Raw genomic sequence first — 21,401 nt, forward strand, 5'->3', positions numbered from 1 at the left:
CTTTCTTTTTCTTTCTTTCTTTTTCTTTCTTTCTTTCTTTCTTTCTTTCTTTCTTTCCTTTCTTTCTTTCTTCTTTCTTTCCTCTTTCTTTCTCAGATTGATGAGTCTCACTGGCCTCTGATGATTATTCTGGGGTTTTCACATTGCCAGTTGCCATGGATTCTCTGAGGTCCATAATGAAATGGAGAATGTGCCATTCTTTGTCTTTTAACATAATTTTTACAATTGATACCAAAGTATTTTACTTCAATCACATTTTTTAAACAGAATATAAAATGTATTGCCTATTTCAGTTGTTACTTATAGCCTTCTCCATCTTTTTACCCTTACTGCCTTACCAGCTAGACGTGAGGCTCTGAAAATACAGGCTGGAAGGATCTTAGTACCAAGCTCTGTACTGTTTTCAGAATTGTGCTTTCTCTTCTGATGACTAAATCTTTTTTATGGGCCAAGCTTGTATAATTCTCTACCCTAGGGTATATTTCCATCCTATCTCACCACATTTGCTTGGTTCCTAACAAAGAAAGACTTTTTCTGGAACAGCCTCATCTAACATTTCTGAACCACAGTTTTGGACACATTAGGTCCAGACCCTTCTACATGTTTATAAGTGATTTGAACTTTTGGGGGACTATTTTCAAATTGATAAATTTTAATTCTGGCAGTAAAACAAAGCCTCTTTGGACAGTTACTCAAAAAACTACTAAAGCTGCCTTCATGTTTTGTACATTTATACAGAAATTTTTGGAAGTTAAAAGCATACTATTTTTTAGAATGCTCTGTAAGCAAAAGCTTGGTAAAAATTCCAGATGAATTCTGAGGGAGGTAGTAAGTTGTATATTGCTACATTAATTCTAAAATATAGTTATATACCACCAGCCATGTATATAGCATATCCCTTGGGACTTCTGCTCAGGATCCAGCTTATACCTTTTTCCCTATCATCTAGCAGAATAAATTCCTGATCTTAAAAATTGGATACAAAATTAGAATTAGCCATACTCATTCATACGTGTGATAAATATGCTTTTTCTTTTTTCCTAATTATACTGATCTTCTCCATAATTACTAATATATCCATCTCTTTAAAATCAACTTCAAGATCAACTTACTATTGGATGCAGTCTTTTATAGGTAACTGTTCAATCTCTCAGCTTCCTCTTCAAGATGTCTTTTGGGTATATGAGGGAGGGATGGAGACCTGATGAGGTCCTTGGACACTCATATTATCCTCTGGATATTCAGTCTTCCATGGCAATTTCCCTGGTCCATCTTCTTTTTCCTGATTGCCTAGCATTTGAAGCAGCTGATTTTCTCCTGATTTCACTTCAAGATGAAACCTGGTAGGGTTCCCTGGTGGGGTGTCTCTGATGAACCGTAGGTTTGTCTTTCTCCAATCTCTCAGGATCTGAAGGGATGACTTTTGGCTTTTTCTTCCTCTTATATATCCTTTCTAAAGACTAAATCTATAAGGTCGAGGCCTGGCTTTCTGATAGGTAGAAAGAGTCTCTTTTCTGAGTATCAGAGAGGCAATGGTAGCATTGTCTTGATGCTGTCACTAATGTAATAATCTGAGACCACCAGCTTAGTTCTTGATATACAAAGGAATTTGGAAAAAAATTCTCTTTCACCACAAAAGTATGGATTTTTATGTGTACTGATGCAAAATCCTATTTTGAATGTCGTTGTCTTTTATATGAATCCTAATCTCCTTTTCAGTTTGTGTACCATTGCCTCCTAATGTACACGTGCATGTGTACATGGGTGTGCACCCACACGCACATATCAGGCCGAAGAATAAACTGGTAGAAAGACTAAGGAGAAGTGAATGCGTTGTATGGAAAGAAAAAAGATACAAGTACTTTGATTTTTTTCAAATTATAGTAGTTTTTGTTTTAAGAATTTGCTTTGCATTTCTTAACAGCTTTAGCAAGTAATTATCTAGTGTGGTAAGCAGGATTGCTTTCTCCTCCACTACCATTTCTTTCCCCTTTCATGGCCTACTCTAAACAATTTACATTGTTTAAATTATTTTCCATATCCAGAGCCAACTCTGTGCCATGCTCCTAATCTCTCTACCTTCAGCTTTCAAATGCTAGAGCACCTGTCTTACAGTTCTAAGTTCTTCTGGTCTCTACTTCCACCATCATTGTATTGCCATCTTAGCTCCTTAATCCCGTTTACAGATATCCATCTAAATCTAATCCTTCTTGCTATTTTTGCTTCTTTTCCAGCCACTCAGCATCCCATTCCATGCCAAGAACCACCAATAATTGGTGGAGTCAACCATCTCTCTTACCTAGAGTTTTTTTCTACTGTCAGAAAGTCTTGCAGCAGTTAAAAATCAGAGTTTTCATATGAAGGTGACCTCCTTGACACTATCACTAATACAGGGAAAGGTTTTTGGCAATCTCTCATACCAATAGGAAGGACATAGCAGGAGAAGAAATACTTTTTGCCCTTGAGAATAGTAGGAAGTAGATATGGGAGTCTCTTCTAGTGACAGAGATAATAGTCAGGAGACTTCATGAGCCATGCATACTTTTTTTTTTTTTGTTTTTTTTACCACTGGAGCTCTTATTAAACTATAACATGGCAAATGCATGTGGGTAGCTTTTAGTAACTAATTTTGGTAGCTAATGGCCCTGGAACACCACTTTGAACACAATATCTTAGGAAAAAATGTTTATAAATTGACTTATAAACATGTTTTGGGGATATAACTTTGCTATGGAATGAATTGTATCCCCCCCAAATTCATATGTAGAAGCCCTAACCCTTGATGTGATTTAACCTAATAGGGCTTTTAAGAAATAATTACGGCTAAATGAGGTCATACAGATGGGATCCTAATTTAATAGGAATGGTGGCCTTATCAGAAGAAGAAGAGAGAGGGATCTTTCTCTTTGTACTTGCACTCAACTGAGGAAAGACCATGTGAGAATGTAGTGAGAAGGCAGACATCTGCAAGCCAAGGTGCGAACTGAACCAGAATTTCAAGCAGAAACCAAATTGACTGACTCCTTGGACTTCCTAGCCTCCTGAACTGGGAGAAATAAAATCCTGTTGTTTAAGCCACTCAGCATATGGTATTTTGTTTTGGCAGCAGAGCTAAGACAACATCCGTTAATAAATTCAGAATTAATTACAATTTTTGGTTTATGAATAGATCATATACAAAATCTTGACCATTATTGCTATTTAGTTACAAACTATACATAAAACCAGTTGAAGTAGTTAAGTAAATGTTTTTTATGTTTAAATATAAGTAAATAAATTTCATAAATTCCTAAAATAAACTTCATAGATTCCTAAAGAGCACAATGTTTAGGAATAATCCTGACCTTTGGGTGTAGTAAAAATCTCAAATATCCATTCCATTGAGCATCTATGTGCCTAGCATTCTTTCTATCAATAATTATAGCTTTATGATAAAAGTAACTCCCGTATACTAGAACTCTTAGCATCTGTTACATGGTAGGTACCTGATAAATATTGATGAGTTAAAAAAAATAAGTATCTTGATTAGTAGAGGTTTATATACCAAAATTAATGGCATAGACGCAGAGTATTATTTCTGTCAGACTACTTCGAGGAAGATAGAAAAATGTAGATAAGAAGATGAATTTTAAAGTTATTTGTGGCTATCTAATGCCCCTTAGTATTATGGTTAAAGAGACATTGTTCCCAGGTGTTGTAATTTTTTCTAATCAAGTATAGTATTTATAGCTTTTTGGAAGGAAATTTTCTTTCTTTTTTTTTTTTTTTAAGAAAAAACTTAGAGTGTATTCTAAAGTCAAGTAAAAAGGGGTTTGGAATTATATGTGGTTTTGAGTCATCCATTAGGTCTTTGGGATTTATTGATTTGTTTTATATTTGCTTGCATTCCCAATAATTTTAAATCTGGTTAGCGAGGGCTTTCTATGGCACCTATAGCTCTGTAATAGTTGAAAATTGGCTAAAAACTATGCAACACAGTGTAAATGTTGGTTTTCATTTTTCAACTTGAGCAACCATCTTCCTCAAGGTATATCTATATGAAGCTCAAATAAGTGCCTATATTGTTAGGTAAAAATAAAACTTAATTTGGAGGGCAGATGATTAGTTTCCTTTGGCCATTTGATCATACCTTCATTTTTTAGCCGGTGGTGTTGACAAGATGATATTGAGTTTGACAAGGGCTTAATGTTCTTAGAAAGTGAGGGTTATTTCAGGAGAGCCATTTAGAAAGACATGTGATGTCAGAGTCAGGGGTCTGAAGGTCCCTGGGCCAGCTGAGTAGCCTCTCTAAACCACAGTGTGCTCATTTAGTAAACACTTATTAGGCCTCTATTCTGGGCTAGGCATTATAAAATGGGTGTAATAGTAGCCTAAATAGTAATAGCTAATATTTGCATATCACTTATTCATTTAGTCCTCACTAAAATCATATACAGATGGCACTTTAAAACGTTGCTATGTCATAGATAAGGAAACCAAAGCACAGAGACATTTATTAACTAATTGCCCACTGTCATGTAGGTTTTAGCGGTGAAGCTACAATTTCACCCTGACAGTTGATTTAGAAACTTCTCTCTTCACCACTATGCTATTGTTGAAGAGATCTTAATTTTCTATTTATTTATTGTTCTCATTCATTATTTATTTATTCATTGATCTTGACAGAATTTAAGCTGGTGAGGATTTCATGAGAAAAGGCATGTCAAAAGGCTTAGGAAACTGCTTAGTACATTGTGAATATGTGTAATTGTTATTTATTGTATATGTTCCATGTTATTAGGCCTCTTTAATTCTTTAAAAAAAAATCTTTATTTTGTGTGGGATTTCCCTTCTTTTACCCAGTTAAGAAGTCTTACTATTTGCACAATCACAAATTTTGTATTACATTTCCTAGTGCTTCAAGTAATTGATGTATTGTAACTTTAGAGACTTCTACCATTGGATTCTGTTTTTTTATATTATGAAATATTTTATACATAAAAGTATGTAACATGTATGATCATTATAAACCAGTTATTGTACTTCTCTTGTTCTTGCTATGTTATCTTACTGCATGCATGAAAAAGGGTTAATAGACTTTTAGAAAGATAAATGAAAATTTCTGGTTTATGCTTTATTTTCATAAGAATGTTCTCTTATAGAGGCAACCATGTATTTTAATGGCCTATCCAATTCTAATAATACCAATCTACATTAAGAACAGCTGCCAAACTGTAGTAAATGTTAGAAATTTTAAGTTTCTACTTTGAAAATCAAATTGCTCTTTACAGTTGAATTTGATGAATGTTTTAAGTGTGAGGACCACACACTCCTTCCATTTAGTTGGAGAACCTGAACTGTGGTTGCTACTTCCTACTCACTGACTGCTACTGCTACCTGCCTAATAATTGTCTTTGGCTCCCTGTAAACCTGCAGCCAGAATGGTATTTGAATTTTTCCCCTCTAGCACTTGCAAATCCGATTTTTATGTATAGCTAAGTGCTCTTAGCTTTTTTACTCTATCTACTACTGGGGCCTGGTTTCTAGCAGGCCTGTAACTACGCCAGATCCGGCCTATGTAATGCTGTTTGTAATGAGAAATCTAAACAGGGAATGGCAGTGAGGCATGGCAGGAATGTGTTTCCATTGGAGAAGTCAGTATAGAGAAAAAGTATAAGCAAAGCTCTGTCCAGAAGGTCTTTTCAGCTGGCCAGGATGGAAGACTAATGTTATTGTATCTAGGCTGTTACCCTGCCAGCCCTTCCTCACAAATTTGCTTTCTTTCTCTCTTCCCTTCTCCTCTTCTCCCCTCCCCCTCCCTCCTTTTTCATCTATTCGTTTTCCTTCTTGTTTTCCCTCTCTCTTTCTTCGGGCCATGCTGACTGTTTGCTCAGGTGGACAGTGACACCATTTGGAATGAGCTGCACTCGTCCGGTGCTGCACGCATGGCTGTTGGCTGTGTCATCGAGCTGGCTTCCAAAGTGGCCTCAGGAGAGCTGAAGGTGAGGTCTGGGTTGCATTAAGTGTGGGAAATCCAGAGAAGAGGCTAAAACAGTGATGTTGTTGTTTGGGAATTGTGGGAGTGTGGTGTGGTAATAAAAGGAAAGGGGTGGAGGGAAAGGGCAGGAAGATGACCACTAAGGTGTGATAATTAGTCTGTAGGTAGGTAGTCGCTAATTTTGCTCACAAGGCCTTCCTCTCCTTGGGGAAACTGCGGTCAGGGCACTCAGGTGTGTTTTTAAGAGAGCAGAAATGGTGAGGAAAGCCATGGTTCAGATTAAAAATACCCAGTGTATACATGTCTGTCATGTCCTCCTGAGATTCTCTTTCGAAGCAATTTAAAAAATAGATTACTGAATACTATGTATAAGCTCAGAATACCACCCAGAGAGAGGGGAGGGGCGGGAGGGGGAGAAAGGTAAATACCAGACGGGAAGGATTGGGAGGAAGAAGGAAATTGTTGATTAGAAGGGTAATGATCCAGGGTATGTTTTTCCATGAAAGAACTTCAAAAATGATCTATGCTTTATTGTTCTTTTCTTTTTATGGTCTCTTCTTTTCTACATCATATGAAAAGAACAATGTCCAAATCCCAACGTTTCCCAGTCTAAACAATTTATAAAAGCCAGAGACCTGACAGACGTTGACATTTTATTTGGTATTTTAACAGTGTTATTTAAAGGTATGCCATGTGCGTCTTGAATGCAGTTGCCCCTATAAACTTTGTTGGTGCTAACATGACTTTTTAAAGCACTAGTTCACACACTTCATAAGGAAATCTGGGTGGTGTTTGATTTGGTATTTTTAGCAATTGTAGGGATAGGGGAAATATAATGTGAACAACATAGTCACCACAAATTTTGTTAGTCTAAAGTAGAATCTAATTAGGATTATTTTTCTGTTTATCTAGTGAATTTTTATTCAGTTACACCTGACTGTTCCACTTATGGTAAAAAATGCTGGGTAAAAGGGTATATTTTACAATATATTGTCTTCCCAGAAGCCTTTGCTTTAACTCTGTAGGAAGTCAGAACCTATAGAAATATAATTTTTAAAAGAGCTGTATTTAAAATATAGATATGCACACCTTATGTGTAGTTGACTTGATCAGTGTTGGGACATTAATTGCTCATTTCAGGGATTTTATGGGGTCATTAATGTGGTGCATACTACTCAGTCTTTACCTTTGGTAATGGACTATTGGAAAGAGGAAAGGAATCAGCCTTATGGAGAAGTTTTGGCTGTCTCCCAGTAGCATTTTTAGCAATAATTCTTCCTGTTTGAGAATGTCACTTGTAACACTGGAATAGATTGATATCTTAAAAGAATGATCTTTGAAAGTCTTCTTTCAAAAGAATTAAAAAGACATACAACAGCTAAGCCACAGTATTATAATTTTTAAAAAATAATTCTGGCACAGACCCACTTAATGACAATGAAAATGATTATGTTAGCACACATAATTTCTCATTGTTATGATTTTGTGGGAGTTTAATCAATAATTCAGAAACCTTCTCAAGTAGAATGCCCACATGTTACACTCAAAATCATCATTGTTATTAGCCTCACAGAATGCAGAATCGCCAAATGTAAATCTGAAGAGTACTGAACAGAAGTCTAATTCTATTTTTTAGGAGGTAATAATTTAAAATAGCCAATTACAAACAAAGTGTCAACAACATACAGCATGGATATGGTGGCTACCAGCTGTACTAACATTGGCTATTTATGTTAAGAAATTTATGTTAAGAACAAGGATTCATGCAAATCCTTTTCCCCCCATGGTGAAAAACCAGCAGGTATGGCTAAAAACAAAGAGAGAGAGAGAGAAAGAAGAATAGAGAAAAAGAGCCAGCCTAATAATCAAGAAATCTTGGCCCAAGCTCTGCCACTTAAATGCTGTGTCATTGGTGGCAAATCACTTAACTTCTCTGGGCTTTAGTTTCTCGTTCTGTGAAATCACCAGGATGGAATTTATAATGTTGAAGGTTGTACACGGTTCTGATATTCTGAACTATTTACAAATGAAAATTAGATCTGATTGTACAGATGTATATACTGTGTACAAATGTACATACTGTGGCATACCAAATAGTAGATATTTTAAAACTAATTTCAACTTATTTTGGTGAATATTTGAGATATTGCAGCTGGTTTATCTATCTGATTGTTAAACTCAAGGAAAAGTCCAAGATAGTCAGGACCATAACAAAGGCACCAGTGCTGACAGGTCAAGAGACTGAGCCCCTTGATTGCAAAGAGTTTGGGGAGGCCTATGGGAATGTCATATGAGAAAGGTAGCAGTGATAAATGATTTGCAGCCACAGTGAAGAAATGATAGAGGGAACCATGTTTAAGGACCACTAGCTAACCAAAAATGTCACTCAGCATCTACCTGTCACAGACTCCAATATGACAGGGCTGATACAGTTGCTGGCCAGGAGCATTAACACTCATGGCCTTGGAGTCATCACTTCATTCAGATCTATGAACAAAACAGGGAAGCTTATTTGAAGACACTGGTAAGTTAACCTCTGATAAGAGATGTAGAAAGAAAACTTTAGTGTTTCATTTTTGGTTTTCAGCATCTACATTCAGTTCTTACATGCTCTACCCCATTATCCTAGTAAATCAATGTAACTTAATGAAACACCATTGGCATATTATAATGCTGTATTTTGTGAGACTGCACTAATTTTCCCTGGGAAACAGAGAATAATTAAAGCTTTATTTGAAATAGGGTGGGCCTGGATGGAGTGATGAACTGAGAAGTGGGAGACAGCTGAAGGTTAGGTCACTGACCTCATAGAGAATGGGAACCTAGGAGATAAGAAATGTGTATGAGAAAGGAAAATGCCAAGGACAGATTTGATGACCTGGAATTTTTGCTTGATGCTGAACTTGATTGTGACATCCCTAACTGTTGACAGGTTCTGTCCATTATTTACCTGGAGGTATTGATGGACTGAAGGAGTTAGGAGAATGAACCAGGCACAGGAAGTGGGTTTCATGTTGATGCTTAAATAGACCATGTGCAGCAAACTATAGCAATAAATTGGTGTATTTACAAAGAATTGACATGCTCAGTGGAGTTCAGTCAAAATTATGGGGACTTTCAAGTTTTCCAGGTTTTTTTTTTAATTTTTATTTATTTATGATAGTCACAACAGAGAGAGAGAGAGAGGCAGAGACATAGGCAGAGGGAGAAGCAGGCTCCATGCACCGGAAGCCCAACGTGGGATTCGATTCCAGGTCTCCAGGATCACGCCCTGGGCCAAAGGCAGGCGCTAAACCGCTGTGCCACCCAGGGATCCCCAGTTTTCCAGGTTTTTAACAATATGTACATGTATATCTGTATACAATACTCAAACAAGTGAAAATTTCTGGAATCTATAGTTGCTCAAATTGGTCATTTCTTAGATTCTAGTACAAAGGAACACAAATATTCCAAAAATGCAAAAATGTTAGGTTTATTGGAAACTATAATTGAAAGAATATTTATCTCAAACTGGTTTTATTGCTCTATAGAGTATTTAAGAAATTATATCTAGAAATAAATATATCTCCAAAAGAGTATTTTTTTCAAATTATAAGTAGTTCAATACTTGTTTCAAAAAATGGTATAAAATATCATTTTATATACCTTAAGTATATATGAATTTTGTAGTTTGTACCTTAGTAAGGCTGGAAAAAAATGGTTCAGTACTTACCAATCTTTACCATGAGGATTCATTTTGATGCTATTTTAGCAATGCTATATATAATATCATAAAAGTAAAAATTGCTTTAGTTGTTTGTGGAAATATTTGTCAAAAAAAAAACCCACCGGATTATCTGAATGATGGACGGATTTCTTTAATATTTAAATGGATATTGTGATGTCTTGTTGGTAATAAGAACTTCTACTCATTGAGCACCTATTGGAAGATATGCAGTTTATACATAATTTGTGATAATTATCACAAAGGCCTTCGAAGGAAGTACCACCAATAGGATACCAGCTCAGAGACATAAAATAATTTTTTGAGATCCTGTACACTATTTAATAAATGTCAAAGCCTGTAAATCTCATAACCCTCTTTTCTTTTTCAGCTACTCTATAAGGAATTTCCTATGGAAATAGCACAAATATGTAAGGGCAAAAAAAGGTTAAAGTCATCTCTTTCAAATGGTCTAGATCTCTTTTTTATTATTACAAAATATTTAATCCACACAAAAAGAAATAATTACACTAATAACTTAAAAACTATTATGATAAACTATACACCTATGAACCTTTAATCCAACTTAAGAATGCTAATACTATTAAAGTCTCTCAGTACTTCCTCTTTTCTGACTCCAAAATAATTGTTAATCTATTGTATTTTTAAAATTATGACTTTTCCTTTCTTTAATAGTTTTAAACCATATGTTTTAACCTTTATAAAAATGGAATCTTATTATAAAATGTATTGTTCCTCAGATTTCTTTCCCTCCACTTAAAATCATGTTATGAGGATTTATCCATATGAATTTATATAGCTGTGATTCATTAATTTTCATTGTGGAGAAGTATTCCCTTGTACATCATAATTTATTTATTCTTCTGTTGGACATTTCTGGGTTTTTGGTCTTCTGAATAATGCTGCTGTGGATAGTCTTTAACACGCCTGCTATTTCACTATGGCATTACAAAGAGTAAAATGGCAAGCTCCTAAGGATAGAAACATAGTAAATTTCAGTAAGTCATGCAAAGTAGAATTCCAAAGTTATTTGCCACAGTGACATCAGCAAAAAAAAAAAAAAAAAAAAAAAAGGCAGTTTAAACCTCTGAAAATTTTTCATCATAAAATCATTGACAAAACTGGTAGAATTTGTCAGGATACATTTTTTAAGAACTCTGGCAATCAACCAAAAGTGTCCAGCAATTCAGGAAGCATGTGTTCAAAACAAAACCAGCTGAATCTTGGTAAGAACAGTGAGGTTCGTGGTGGTTTAATTCACCCTATTCTCATCTTACCCTTTCCAGCTCCACAGTAGCCTTAACAAATAACAGCCTGCATTTTTCAGTGAAAACCAGTAACTTGGCAGTCTCCATAGGGGACAGAATGGGCCTGGAGCTTCTTCAAAGCCTCCTTCTCTGAGAATTGTCATTATTTGGCCTGTCTGGTGCTTCGGTACCAGACCCCATTTGCAAGGCTGTCTTTTTTTGACGTGATTTGGAATTCACCTGACATGAAAAGCCTTTTTCCCCAGAAGCAGTTGTTGAAAAATTAAAGATGGTTTGTTAAATTCATAGCTACCTGAAATGGTAGTTAACAGTGGATAAAACAATAGACTAACCAAAAGCATCAAAGGAAAAACTGGGAAATGAGATGTGGTAAGAGCTATGAAAATCCCCATTGGAGACCTAAGAATCCAGAAGGCCTCATGCATTATAGGGCTGTTCACATTCAGGAAAGCCCTGAGAAGGCCCTTAGCTCTCATCTCAAGGTGATTTTCAGGCCCTGTTCAAAGAGGAAGTGAAGGCCAAGGTGAAATTGTCAACTTCCTGGCTGAATATTAAAAATGTGTTACACACACACACAGCCCCTTGAAAAAGGCTTGGGACTATAGCCAAGTGTTTAAGGAAATTTCTGTCCAATCATTTACCGACCACTAAATTAGCTAAGCAGAGACTTCAGTGCCACACTCAACATAGAATATAGACTTTATGGAATTAGTTTAGGAATAAGCAAAACAACAGTGACATATAATCTGTCTGTATAAACATGGTTATTTTATACATAGTATAATTTTAATTCAATAAAGAAAATAAGTAAAAAAAAAACCACACACACACACACACACACACACAATGACAAGCCCTGGGGAGGGATGAAAATCTGATTTCCAAAATTTCCATATTACATTGTTTAAAATGCCCAGTTTTTAACATAAAATTATTAGACATGGAAAGAAACATATGAATACACATGAATAAATAATGAACACCAGTAAAAGTAAATATGTAAATAAGTATGAATGATAGTATATTTGTTTTTTGTTGTTGTTGTTTGTAATGCTTTTTCTCCTCTCTGGTTTAAAAGACAACCGCATAAAACAATAACCATGAGCCTGTGTTGGTGGGCACACAGTGTATAAAGATGTAATTTGTATGATAATATCAACCCAAAGGAGAACCTGAGAAATGGAGCTATATAACAACAAAACAAACTTTTAAAAAAATATTTATTTATGTATTTATGTATTTATGTATTTATTTATTTATTTGAGGGAGAGCATGTACACATACAGAGATGGGAGAGAGGGAGAGGGAGAGAAGCAGACTCTCCACTGAGTGCAGAGCCTGATGTGGGGTCAATCTCAGGACCCTGAGACCCTGACCTGAGCTGAAATGAAGAATTGGACACCTAACGAACTGAGCCACTTCGGTGCCCCAACAAAGTTTTTTGATAATACTGAAATTTGGTTCATGTCTGAATTAGATTATCAAATGCTAATTATATTCCACTGGGCAACCAGAAAGAAAACAACTCAAAAAGTATATTAAAGAATATAAAAGATTATATGTAAGAGTAATAAATTAAAATGGTGCATTATAGAATATCTGTTTAAAGTAAAAGAAGCAGTAATGTAGGAATCAAAGAACAAAAAAAGACAACACATAGACAACAAATACCAAAGTCATTGCGCTGATTTCATACTCAACTAGCGCTCTCACTCTTGTCTACATTTGACGTTTTCAGATTTTTAAATGTTTGCCAATCTTTTAAATGTTTGCCAGTCTTGACACTATGAAGTGTCACCTTAGTTTCCTGTGTATAGATGCAGTTAATACCATTATATCCCTCTTAAACCTTTTATTAGTATTTAACAATTATCTCACAAAAGGTTTTTTTGTTCTCAGTTGTACTTGTATAATATTAATATAGCATTACTGCCTTTTTTACCCCTAGCATTTGGTTCGTTCATCATTTACTATCCTTTTACTTGTAAATTTTCTCTTTGTTAAGTATACTAGGTCTGTTTTCTGTAAATAGCTCATAGCTGGATTTTGCTTTCTAATCTGTGTATTTTATTTTTATTTTAAGATTTTATTTATTTATTTGACAGAGAGAGTACAAGCAGAGGGGGTGATAGGCAGAGTGAAAGCAGGCTCCCTGTTGAGCAAGGAGCCTGATGTAGGATTCCATCCTAGGATTCTACTCTGGGATCATGACCTGAGCCAAAGGCAGGTGCTTAACCAACTGAGCCATCCAGATGCCCTGACTGTGTATTTTAACTGGGGAACTTAATTTGTTTTTATTTTAACACAGTTTAACACAAATGGATTTCTCTCATTGTATTTAATTTTTCCTCTTTGCCCTATTTGTGTGTCCTCTTACCTTCATTCACCCTTACATTTTTTTTTCAATTGAAAGTATTTTTCTCATTCTATATTACCTCTAGATTTTTTTTAAATACACACACTATAAATTTTAACCTATTTAATAAATCTAAACTTAATTACTCTCTCCATTCTCCTCACTAACAGTACAAGTACTTTAGTATGTTTTAAAGGCAATTATCCTGTCATAACTTTATATGCTATTGTAATTTAGTATATTAGCTTTTTTTAAAAAAAAATAATATCACTAAAGAGACATTATACTGTTTGAAACCATTAGTGTTTCTCTATACTTGCCCACATAGTTACCATTTTCCTTTTTTACCATTTATCATTGTAGCTGAAACCTCCATAGGATGGTTTTCTTTATTCCAGTACATTTTTTAGAAATTTCTTTAGTGATGATTTTTCAATTTTGTTTGTCTTTGATATCTTTTTGCCCTCATTCTTGAAATGTGGTTCAGGGTTGACAGTTCTCTCAGCATTTTGAAGATCCTCCATGCTTTTCTGTTTTCTAATTTTTATATGTAGAATATCAACTTCAAATCAGTAGCAATTCTTTTAGATATTGTGTCTTTTTCTCTCTGATTGTTTTTAATGTCTTCTTTTTGGCTTTGGTATTCTGTATTTTGCTTGCCGTGGATCCGACCGTGGATTTCACTGACTCACATTGTTTAAAATATATGTTAGCAAAACTGAAATTTAATGCAACTCCATGATAATACTTTGTGGTAAATCAGCTGCATCAGCCTGAAAGTTGCTGATCTTAATTACTAATTATTATTTTTAAAAAATTATGTTCTAAGCACTACTATGTGCTAGGCACTACTATAAATACTGAAAATACCAAGACAGGGAAATTCGGTGCTATCAGGGAGAGCAAAAATAAATAAATACACCGTGATACAAGTTCAGGTGAAAATATGTCTTTGGATAAAAAGTAAAAGAGATTTAGAGGTAGCCTGAGGGAAAGGGCTGGCCCTGCTTGCTGAGGTTTTCAGGAGTACCTTACTGAGTGATCTGAGTGAATGAAATAGGGAAGAATCATGTAGAGATTTGGGGAAAGAATATTCCATACAAGGGAAAAAAGCAATTACAGAATCTCTCTTGTCAGGTGGAGTAAATAAGTTTTGACCTGTTTATAGAACTGCGAGAAAACCCATGTGTCTGGATCTGAGTTACCTGCAGTGGTGTTCACAGAACATGATGTTAGAAAGATGGTCATAGGCAAAATAATAGACTATACCCACACACAAATTATACAGCATACACATATACATATGTAGGTAGCATTAAAAACTAAAAGGATGTTTCTAACAGGTTCAGGATATGGATAGTGACTACATTAAATACTGATTATAAGGAAAACTGCATTGTCACTTCAATTTGCGACCAATTTGGTCTTTCTTAAAATATATACTCTCCATCCTGGAATCATACAACAAAATAAGGTACGGAATGCAATATTTGTGTTGACTCCAATTTTGTCTAAGTTCCCAAGCTGAAGACAATTGTTATTAATTATGTATGATAGACACCACTTCAATGAATTTATTAAAATTCAGTCAAATAGGTCTGTAGTTAGTTTATATAACAAAGAAACTAGGTAACAGAGATGTGGTTAATGGAAGAGTCTTTAAAAGGACTATAAGTGGGGCACCTGGTGGCTCAGTTAGTCAAGGTCTGACTCTTGATTTCAGCTCAGGTCACTATCTCATGCTTGTGAAATCGAACCCCATGTCAGGCTCTGTGCTCACCACAGAGTCTACTTGAGATTCTCTCTCCCTCTCCCTCTGCTCTTCCCCTCACTTGTGCTTTAAATAAATAAATACATAAAATATTTTTAAAAATAAAAGATCTAAGTATTTTGATTGTTCTGCTCTGTTCCCTTCCTGGGCTTCTCCCAGCATAAGCCAAGTGGAGATGGAGAAGGAGTAGAAGGAAATCATGTATGTCTGTGAATAAAAGTGGCCTTTCAGTCTTTAACTTGAAGCATGTTGAATTATAGAAATTTGTAGGATCACTCTACACTACTACCAGGGTGGGGCACGAAGAAGTTCTTCATTAGAGAGTCTGACATAGGTATCAGGAGTTTGGAAGCTGGGTAAAGGTAGAGGAATGCCTAAGTTTCTTGGATTCCTCTTGGAGAATGCAAAGTGGAGAGCTGGCTGAAACTGTCATGTTGGAGGATGGAAAAAAGAGGGAAGAGGAGCTGCATTGATACTTGGCACTTTTGGCGGGGCAAAGGTTTTTGCTGGGTAGTGGACACTTTAGATAAAAGCCAGATTTGAATCATTTTGCAAGGATCAACAAAGAGGTCTACCTTCCAGGGCAAATCTCCCACCTCCCTCACTACCTTGGCCAGTAGAATGAGACTAGAGATATGAGAAGGAGCCAATGAGACTTCCAAGATCAGCCAACAAGTGCTTTGCTTCCATTTGTGAACCCTGCAGCCTGGAGGTTATTGCCAGTAACACTGAGGAACTTGTGAATGCTTCCAGTGAAAGAAGGACAAGCATCTGGAATCCTGCCATGAAAGAGGGCTTTTGAAGAACCAAAAGAGATCTCCAAATTGCCCTGCTAATTCAAAGCCTTAACCTTTTTATTCTCCCACTCTCCAGAGCTAGAGGATCCATAAGCTAGCATAAAGTAGTGGTGCAAGAAAGGAAAACAAATAAACTACAGATTGTATAGCTTCCTCTTCCAGGACACACAGACACATCACATTTGCCCACTACTGGTCCCTGATTCTGTGGATCAGTAAGTCAGCAGAGGAAAGGTTTAAATTAGATGTGACATTAAAGAGTTTAGTTAGACTAAACTGGCCTTTTAATATCTAAAGTTGAAACTCTTTCTATAGCTGAAAAACTGTGTACTATATCAGGTAAAGACTGTAGAACGATTAGTACTGGAACAAAAATAATGTATAATTTAATATACCAGAGTATTGGTTTCTATTACTACTGTAACAGATTACACATATTTAGTGGCTTAAGACAAGTTTATTATTTTCAGCCCTAAAGATCAGAAGAAGTACACAGGTCACACTGCAGCCCTACTGACACCTTGATTTTAGCCCAGTGAGACTTGAAGAGTTACCCTGCTCAATCAGATGGTAGCATTCATCTCCATGCAGTTGTAGCACTCTATTATTGGGTTAGCTGTCAGCTGGGAGCTGCCCTTAGCCCCTAGAGGCCTCTCTGTTCTTTGCACATAGCCCTTACATCGCAGAACCAGCAAGATGATATAGAATCCTTCTCAAGCTGTCATTTTTCTATCATTGCATCTCTCTCTGACCACAGATGTGAAAGGCTTAAGAATGTGTATGATTTGAATGGACCACCTGTATAATGCTGGGTGCCTTTTCCATGTCAAGGTCTTTAATTTATAATCATACCTGCATTGTCTTTTGTCATTTAAGGTAACATTCAGGGATCCCTGGGTGGCGCAGCGGTTTGGCGCCTGCCTTTGGCCCAGGGCACGATCCTGGAGACCCGGGATCAAATCTCACATGGGGCTCCCGGTGCATGGAGCCTGCTTCTCCCTCTGCCTGTGTCTCTGCCTCTCTCTCTCTCTCTCTCTGTGTGTGTGTGTGTGTGTGTGTGTGACTATCATAAATAAATTAAAAAAAATTAAGGTAACATTCAAAGATTCCAGGGATTAGGACATGAACATCTTTTGGGGTACTTCTACTTAACACAAACAGCAACTGAAAATTCAAAACAGATTCCTTCTTTAATGTTCTCACCGTATATGATTGTAACTGTTTAGCAATCATTGACATTTAAAAAAATAGATATTATTTATTCTTTAATCAGGATATAATTTACATTCAATAGAATGACAGATTTTCAAAGGTATGATATATATACCTTGTTACCACCATAAGTTTTAAAATGTTTGAATTAGAAAGTTTCCTCAGGCCTTGGTGGTTGCTCTCCAGGATACGCAAACACTAGTGTGATTAGTCTCACAGTTACCTAATTTTTCCTATTGTAGAGCTTTATATACAAGGCAATATACTGTATGTAGACTTTTCTGTGTGGCTCATTTCACTTATATAGTGTTTTTGAGATAAATCCATGCTATTCCATATGTCATTTAGCTTGTTAACTTCTATTGCTGAGTAGTATTCTATTTTATGAATATAATACAATTCATTTGTAGCAATGAATTTGTTAATTCATTTCCGTCTGAACTACTATGAATAAAGTTGCGTAAAGGTACTTTTCCAAGTCTGTTTTTGGGTATGTGTTTTTATTTCTCATGGGTAAATGTCTAGGAGAGAAATAACTGGATTGTAATTAGTATTTGTGTAGCTTTAAGAGAAAATGAAAAATTATTCTCTGAAGTAATTACTGTTTTATCTGTAGAATTTGATTTTGTCACCTCTTGTTCCGGAGAGTGATAATTTGTGTCTTCTTTTTTTTTTTTTCCTGATCAGCGTAGCTGGAAGTTTATCAATTTTATTGATCTTCTCAAAGGACCAGCCTTTAGATTAATTAATGTTCTTTTTGTTGTTATTTTCTCTTTCACGGATTTCATCATTATTATTTTCTTTTTTTTCTACTAGATTGGGCTTCATTTGCTCTAGATTTTTGTTTGTTTTAGTTTTTTAAGGGGGAAGCTGAGGTCATAGACTTGAGACTGTTGTCCTTAAGAAAACAAAAGAGCTAGTTATTTTACCAGCAGAATTTATTTATTCAGGAATAGCAGAGGAATTGTAATTTGGGACATTTAAACTATGGAGAATCAGGAGCAAATCTAGAGAAGAGAGGAGAGGGACTTGCTTTTATAGAGGAAAGAAAGAAGGTGGGAGGGGCTTTTCATTGTGTTCTCATTGGCTGGGCTGTAGTGGAGCAAGGAGAAATTCTTCCTTCCTTTTGCTAGGGGTATGTAAAGTAAGCTTCTTCCTCTGGGAATGTGAGGTATTCTTAGGGCTAGTGGTAGTGTATGAAAGCACCCCCAGAGGGCTCCCAAATCCATTTTTAAATGATATTTCCTTTACTTATTTTCACAAATTTTTTCTCTTTTTTTTCTAATTGAACACTTAGTGCTATTTCTTTCTTATTATTTTAATAAAAATTGTATATATTTAAGGTGAAGAAACATGAGGACTTGATACACATAGTAAAATTTTTACTACAAATCTAGCTAATTAATATGTCCATTTTTTCATATAATTATCTATTTTTCTCCTATCTTATTGAAGTACAACTAGCTTACAATATTGTAATTAGTTTCAGATATACAGCATATTGACTCAATAATTCTATACATTACTCAGTGTTCACTAAGATAGGGTATATTCATTCATCTGACACCGAACCACATTATTACAGTAATATTGACCATATTCCCTATATTGAACTTATTTAGGTCTTCAATCCATTTTGAGTTTATTTTTGTGCATGATGTAAGAAAGTGGTTTGGTTTCATCCTTTTGCATATAGCTTGTCCAGTTTTTCCAGCACCACTTATTGAAGGGACTGTCCTTTCCTTATTATATATTCCTGCCTCCTTTGCAGTAGATAAATCGACCATTTAAGCATGGGTTTATTTCTGCAGTCTCTTTTCTGTTTCATTTATCTATGTGTCTGCTTTTGTGCAAGTTCCATACTGTTTTGATTACTACAGCTTTCTGGTATATCTTGAAATCTGGGATTGTGACACCTCCAGGTTTGTTCTTTCTTAAGTTTGCTTTGGCTATTCAAAGTCTTTTGTGGTTCTATATAAATTTTAGTATTACTTGTTCTAGTTCTGTGAAAAACACTGTTGATACTTTGATAGGGATTACATTGGAACCAGTAGATTGTTTTGGGTAATATAGACATTTTAACAATATTAATTCTTGCATTTCAGATTATGGAATATCTTTCCGTTTGTGTCATCCTCAATGTTTTACTGTTTTTACAGTACAGATCTTTTACCTCCTTGGATAAGTTTATTGCTGGGCATATTTTTTTAAGTGCAATTATAAATGGGAGTTTTAAAAAAATTCTCTCTACTTCATTATTAGTATATAAAAATGCAACGGATGTCTGTATATTCATTTTGTATCCTGCAGCTTTACTGAATTCATTTATCATTTCTAATGAATTTTTGGTGAAATCTTTAGGGTTTTTTTTTTTAACATGGTATATCATGTCATCTACAAATAGTGAAGATTTTACTTCTTCATTACCAATTTGGATGCCTTTTATTTTATTTTTTCTTGGATGTTTGCTGTGGTGAAGAATTTCAATATTCTGTTGAATAAAAGTTGTGAGAGTGGACATTCTTATCTTGTTCCTAATCTTAGAGGAAAAGCTCTCAGTTTTTCACCATTGAGTGTGATGTTAGCTTTGAGTTTTTCATATATGACCTTTATTATGTTGCAGTATGTTCCCTCCAAACTACTCTTTTGAGAGTTTCTTATCATGAATAAATGTTTTTGTCAAATGCTTTTTCTTCATCTCTTGAGATGATCATAAGATTTTTATCTTTTCCCTTTTTAATTTAATGTATCACATTGATTGATTTGAAATATTGAACCACTTTTGCATCCCGGGAATAAATCTTACCTGATTGTGGTGAATGATTCTTTTAATGTATTATTTAATTGGTTTCTTTGTATTTTGTTGAGGATTTTTACATCGATGTTCATCAGAGATATTGGCTTGTAGTTTTCTTTTTTGGTAGTGTCTCTCTTTCTTTGGTTTTGGTATCTGGGTAATGGGGGCCCCATAGAATGAATTTGGAAGTCTCTTTCTTTCTCTTTCTTTCTTTCTTTCTTTCTTTCTTTCTTTCTTTCTTTCTTTCTTTCTCTCTCTTTCTTTCTTTTCTTCTTTCTTCTTTCTTTCTTTTTCTTCTTCTTTTTTAAGATTTTATTTATTTATTCATGAGAGACACACAGAGAGAGGCAGAGATATAGGCAGAGGGAGGAGCAGGCTCCATGCAGGGAGACCGATGTGGGATTTGAAATCCGGGATCCCAGGATCACGCCTTGAGCCAGAGGCAGTCACACTCAAATGCTGAGCCACTCAGGCATCCCGGAAGTCTTTCTTTTTGTTCTGTTTTTGGAATTGAGAAGAATAGGTATTCACTCCTATTTAAATGTTTGGTAGAATTCATCTGTGAGGCATCTGGTCCTGAACTTTTGTTTGTTGGGAGGATTTTGATTACTGATTCACTGTCATTACTAATTTACTTGTACCAGAGTCAGAAAAATATGCTTTATGTGACTTGAATCATTTTACACTTATTGAGACTTAGTGTGATTCTCTTTATCTCCTCCTCCACTTTATATTATTTTATCAGATGTTTTATTTTTACAAATATTATAGATCTTCATAACAAATTACTATTTCTATTGCTTCATTGAAAAAATTTTAAAATGTATGTTTGTATATGTTTGTATGTGTCAGAGAGACAGAATGAATGTGTGTATACATACATACTATAAAGATAATGTATAAAATATATTTTATATTTGTCTGCATATTTAATTTTTCTGGTGCTCTGTATTCATGTGGGCAGATGCAGACTTCCATCTGGTATCATTTCCTTTCAGTCTGAAGAATTTCCTTCAACATTCCTTGTATTGCAGTTCTACTGGCAACAAATTCATCTTTTGTTTATAAGAAAATGTTTTTCTTTTCCTTTAATCTTTGAATGATATTTTCATTTGATATAGAATTTTGTTGATTATTACTTTACACTTTAAAGATATCTTTGCAGTGTTATTTTTTCCTTTTTTAAAAAATTGATGAGAAATCAGTTATCACTCTTCTAATGAACTTCTCTTTTTAATGACTTAGTGCATCTTTTTTCTCTCTGCCTTTAAGACTTTTACTTTTTCTCTTTTCTAGTAGTTTTGTGATTATGTATGTTTTTTTGTTTTGTTTGTTTTTTGTTTTTTGCTTATATCTTGCTTGAGTTCATTGAGTTTATTGTGTCAGTGGCTTGCTATTTTTGATAAAATTTGGAGAGCTTTGAGGTAGTATTTCTTAAAATACATTATGTGTCATGTTCTCTGTCCTCTGATTCTTAGAGTCTAATTATATGTTTACTT

The 21,401-nt window shown here is 35.0% G+C and overlaps 1 protein-coding gene across 1 annotated transcript in view; it reads left to right on the plus strand.

Moving 5' to 3' along the window:
* The window catches only part of HDAC9 (histone deacetylase 9), a 910,451-nt gene that overhangs the window by 684,260 nt on the left and 204,790 nt on the right, over positions 1 to 21,401 (plus strand). The window contains 1 exon segment of the mRNA XM_055314616.1: positions 5,874 to 5,981. Within this exon segment, the coding sequence (XP_055170591.1) occupies positions 5,874 to 5,981 (108 nt within the window).

The sequence above is a fragment of the Nyctereutes procyonoides genome, unplaced genomic scaffold (genome assembly GCF_905146905.1).
Source record: "Nyctereutes procyonoides isolate TBG_1078 unplaced genomic scaffold, NYPRO_anot_genome, whole genome shotgun sequence".
Lineage (NCBI taxonomy): Eukaryota > Metazoa > Chordata > Mammalia > Carnivora > Canidae > Nyctereutes > Nyctereutes procyonoides.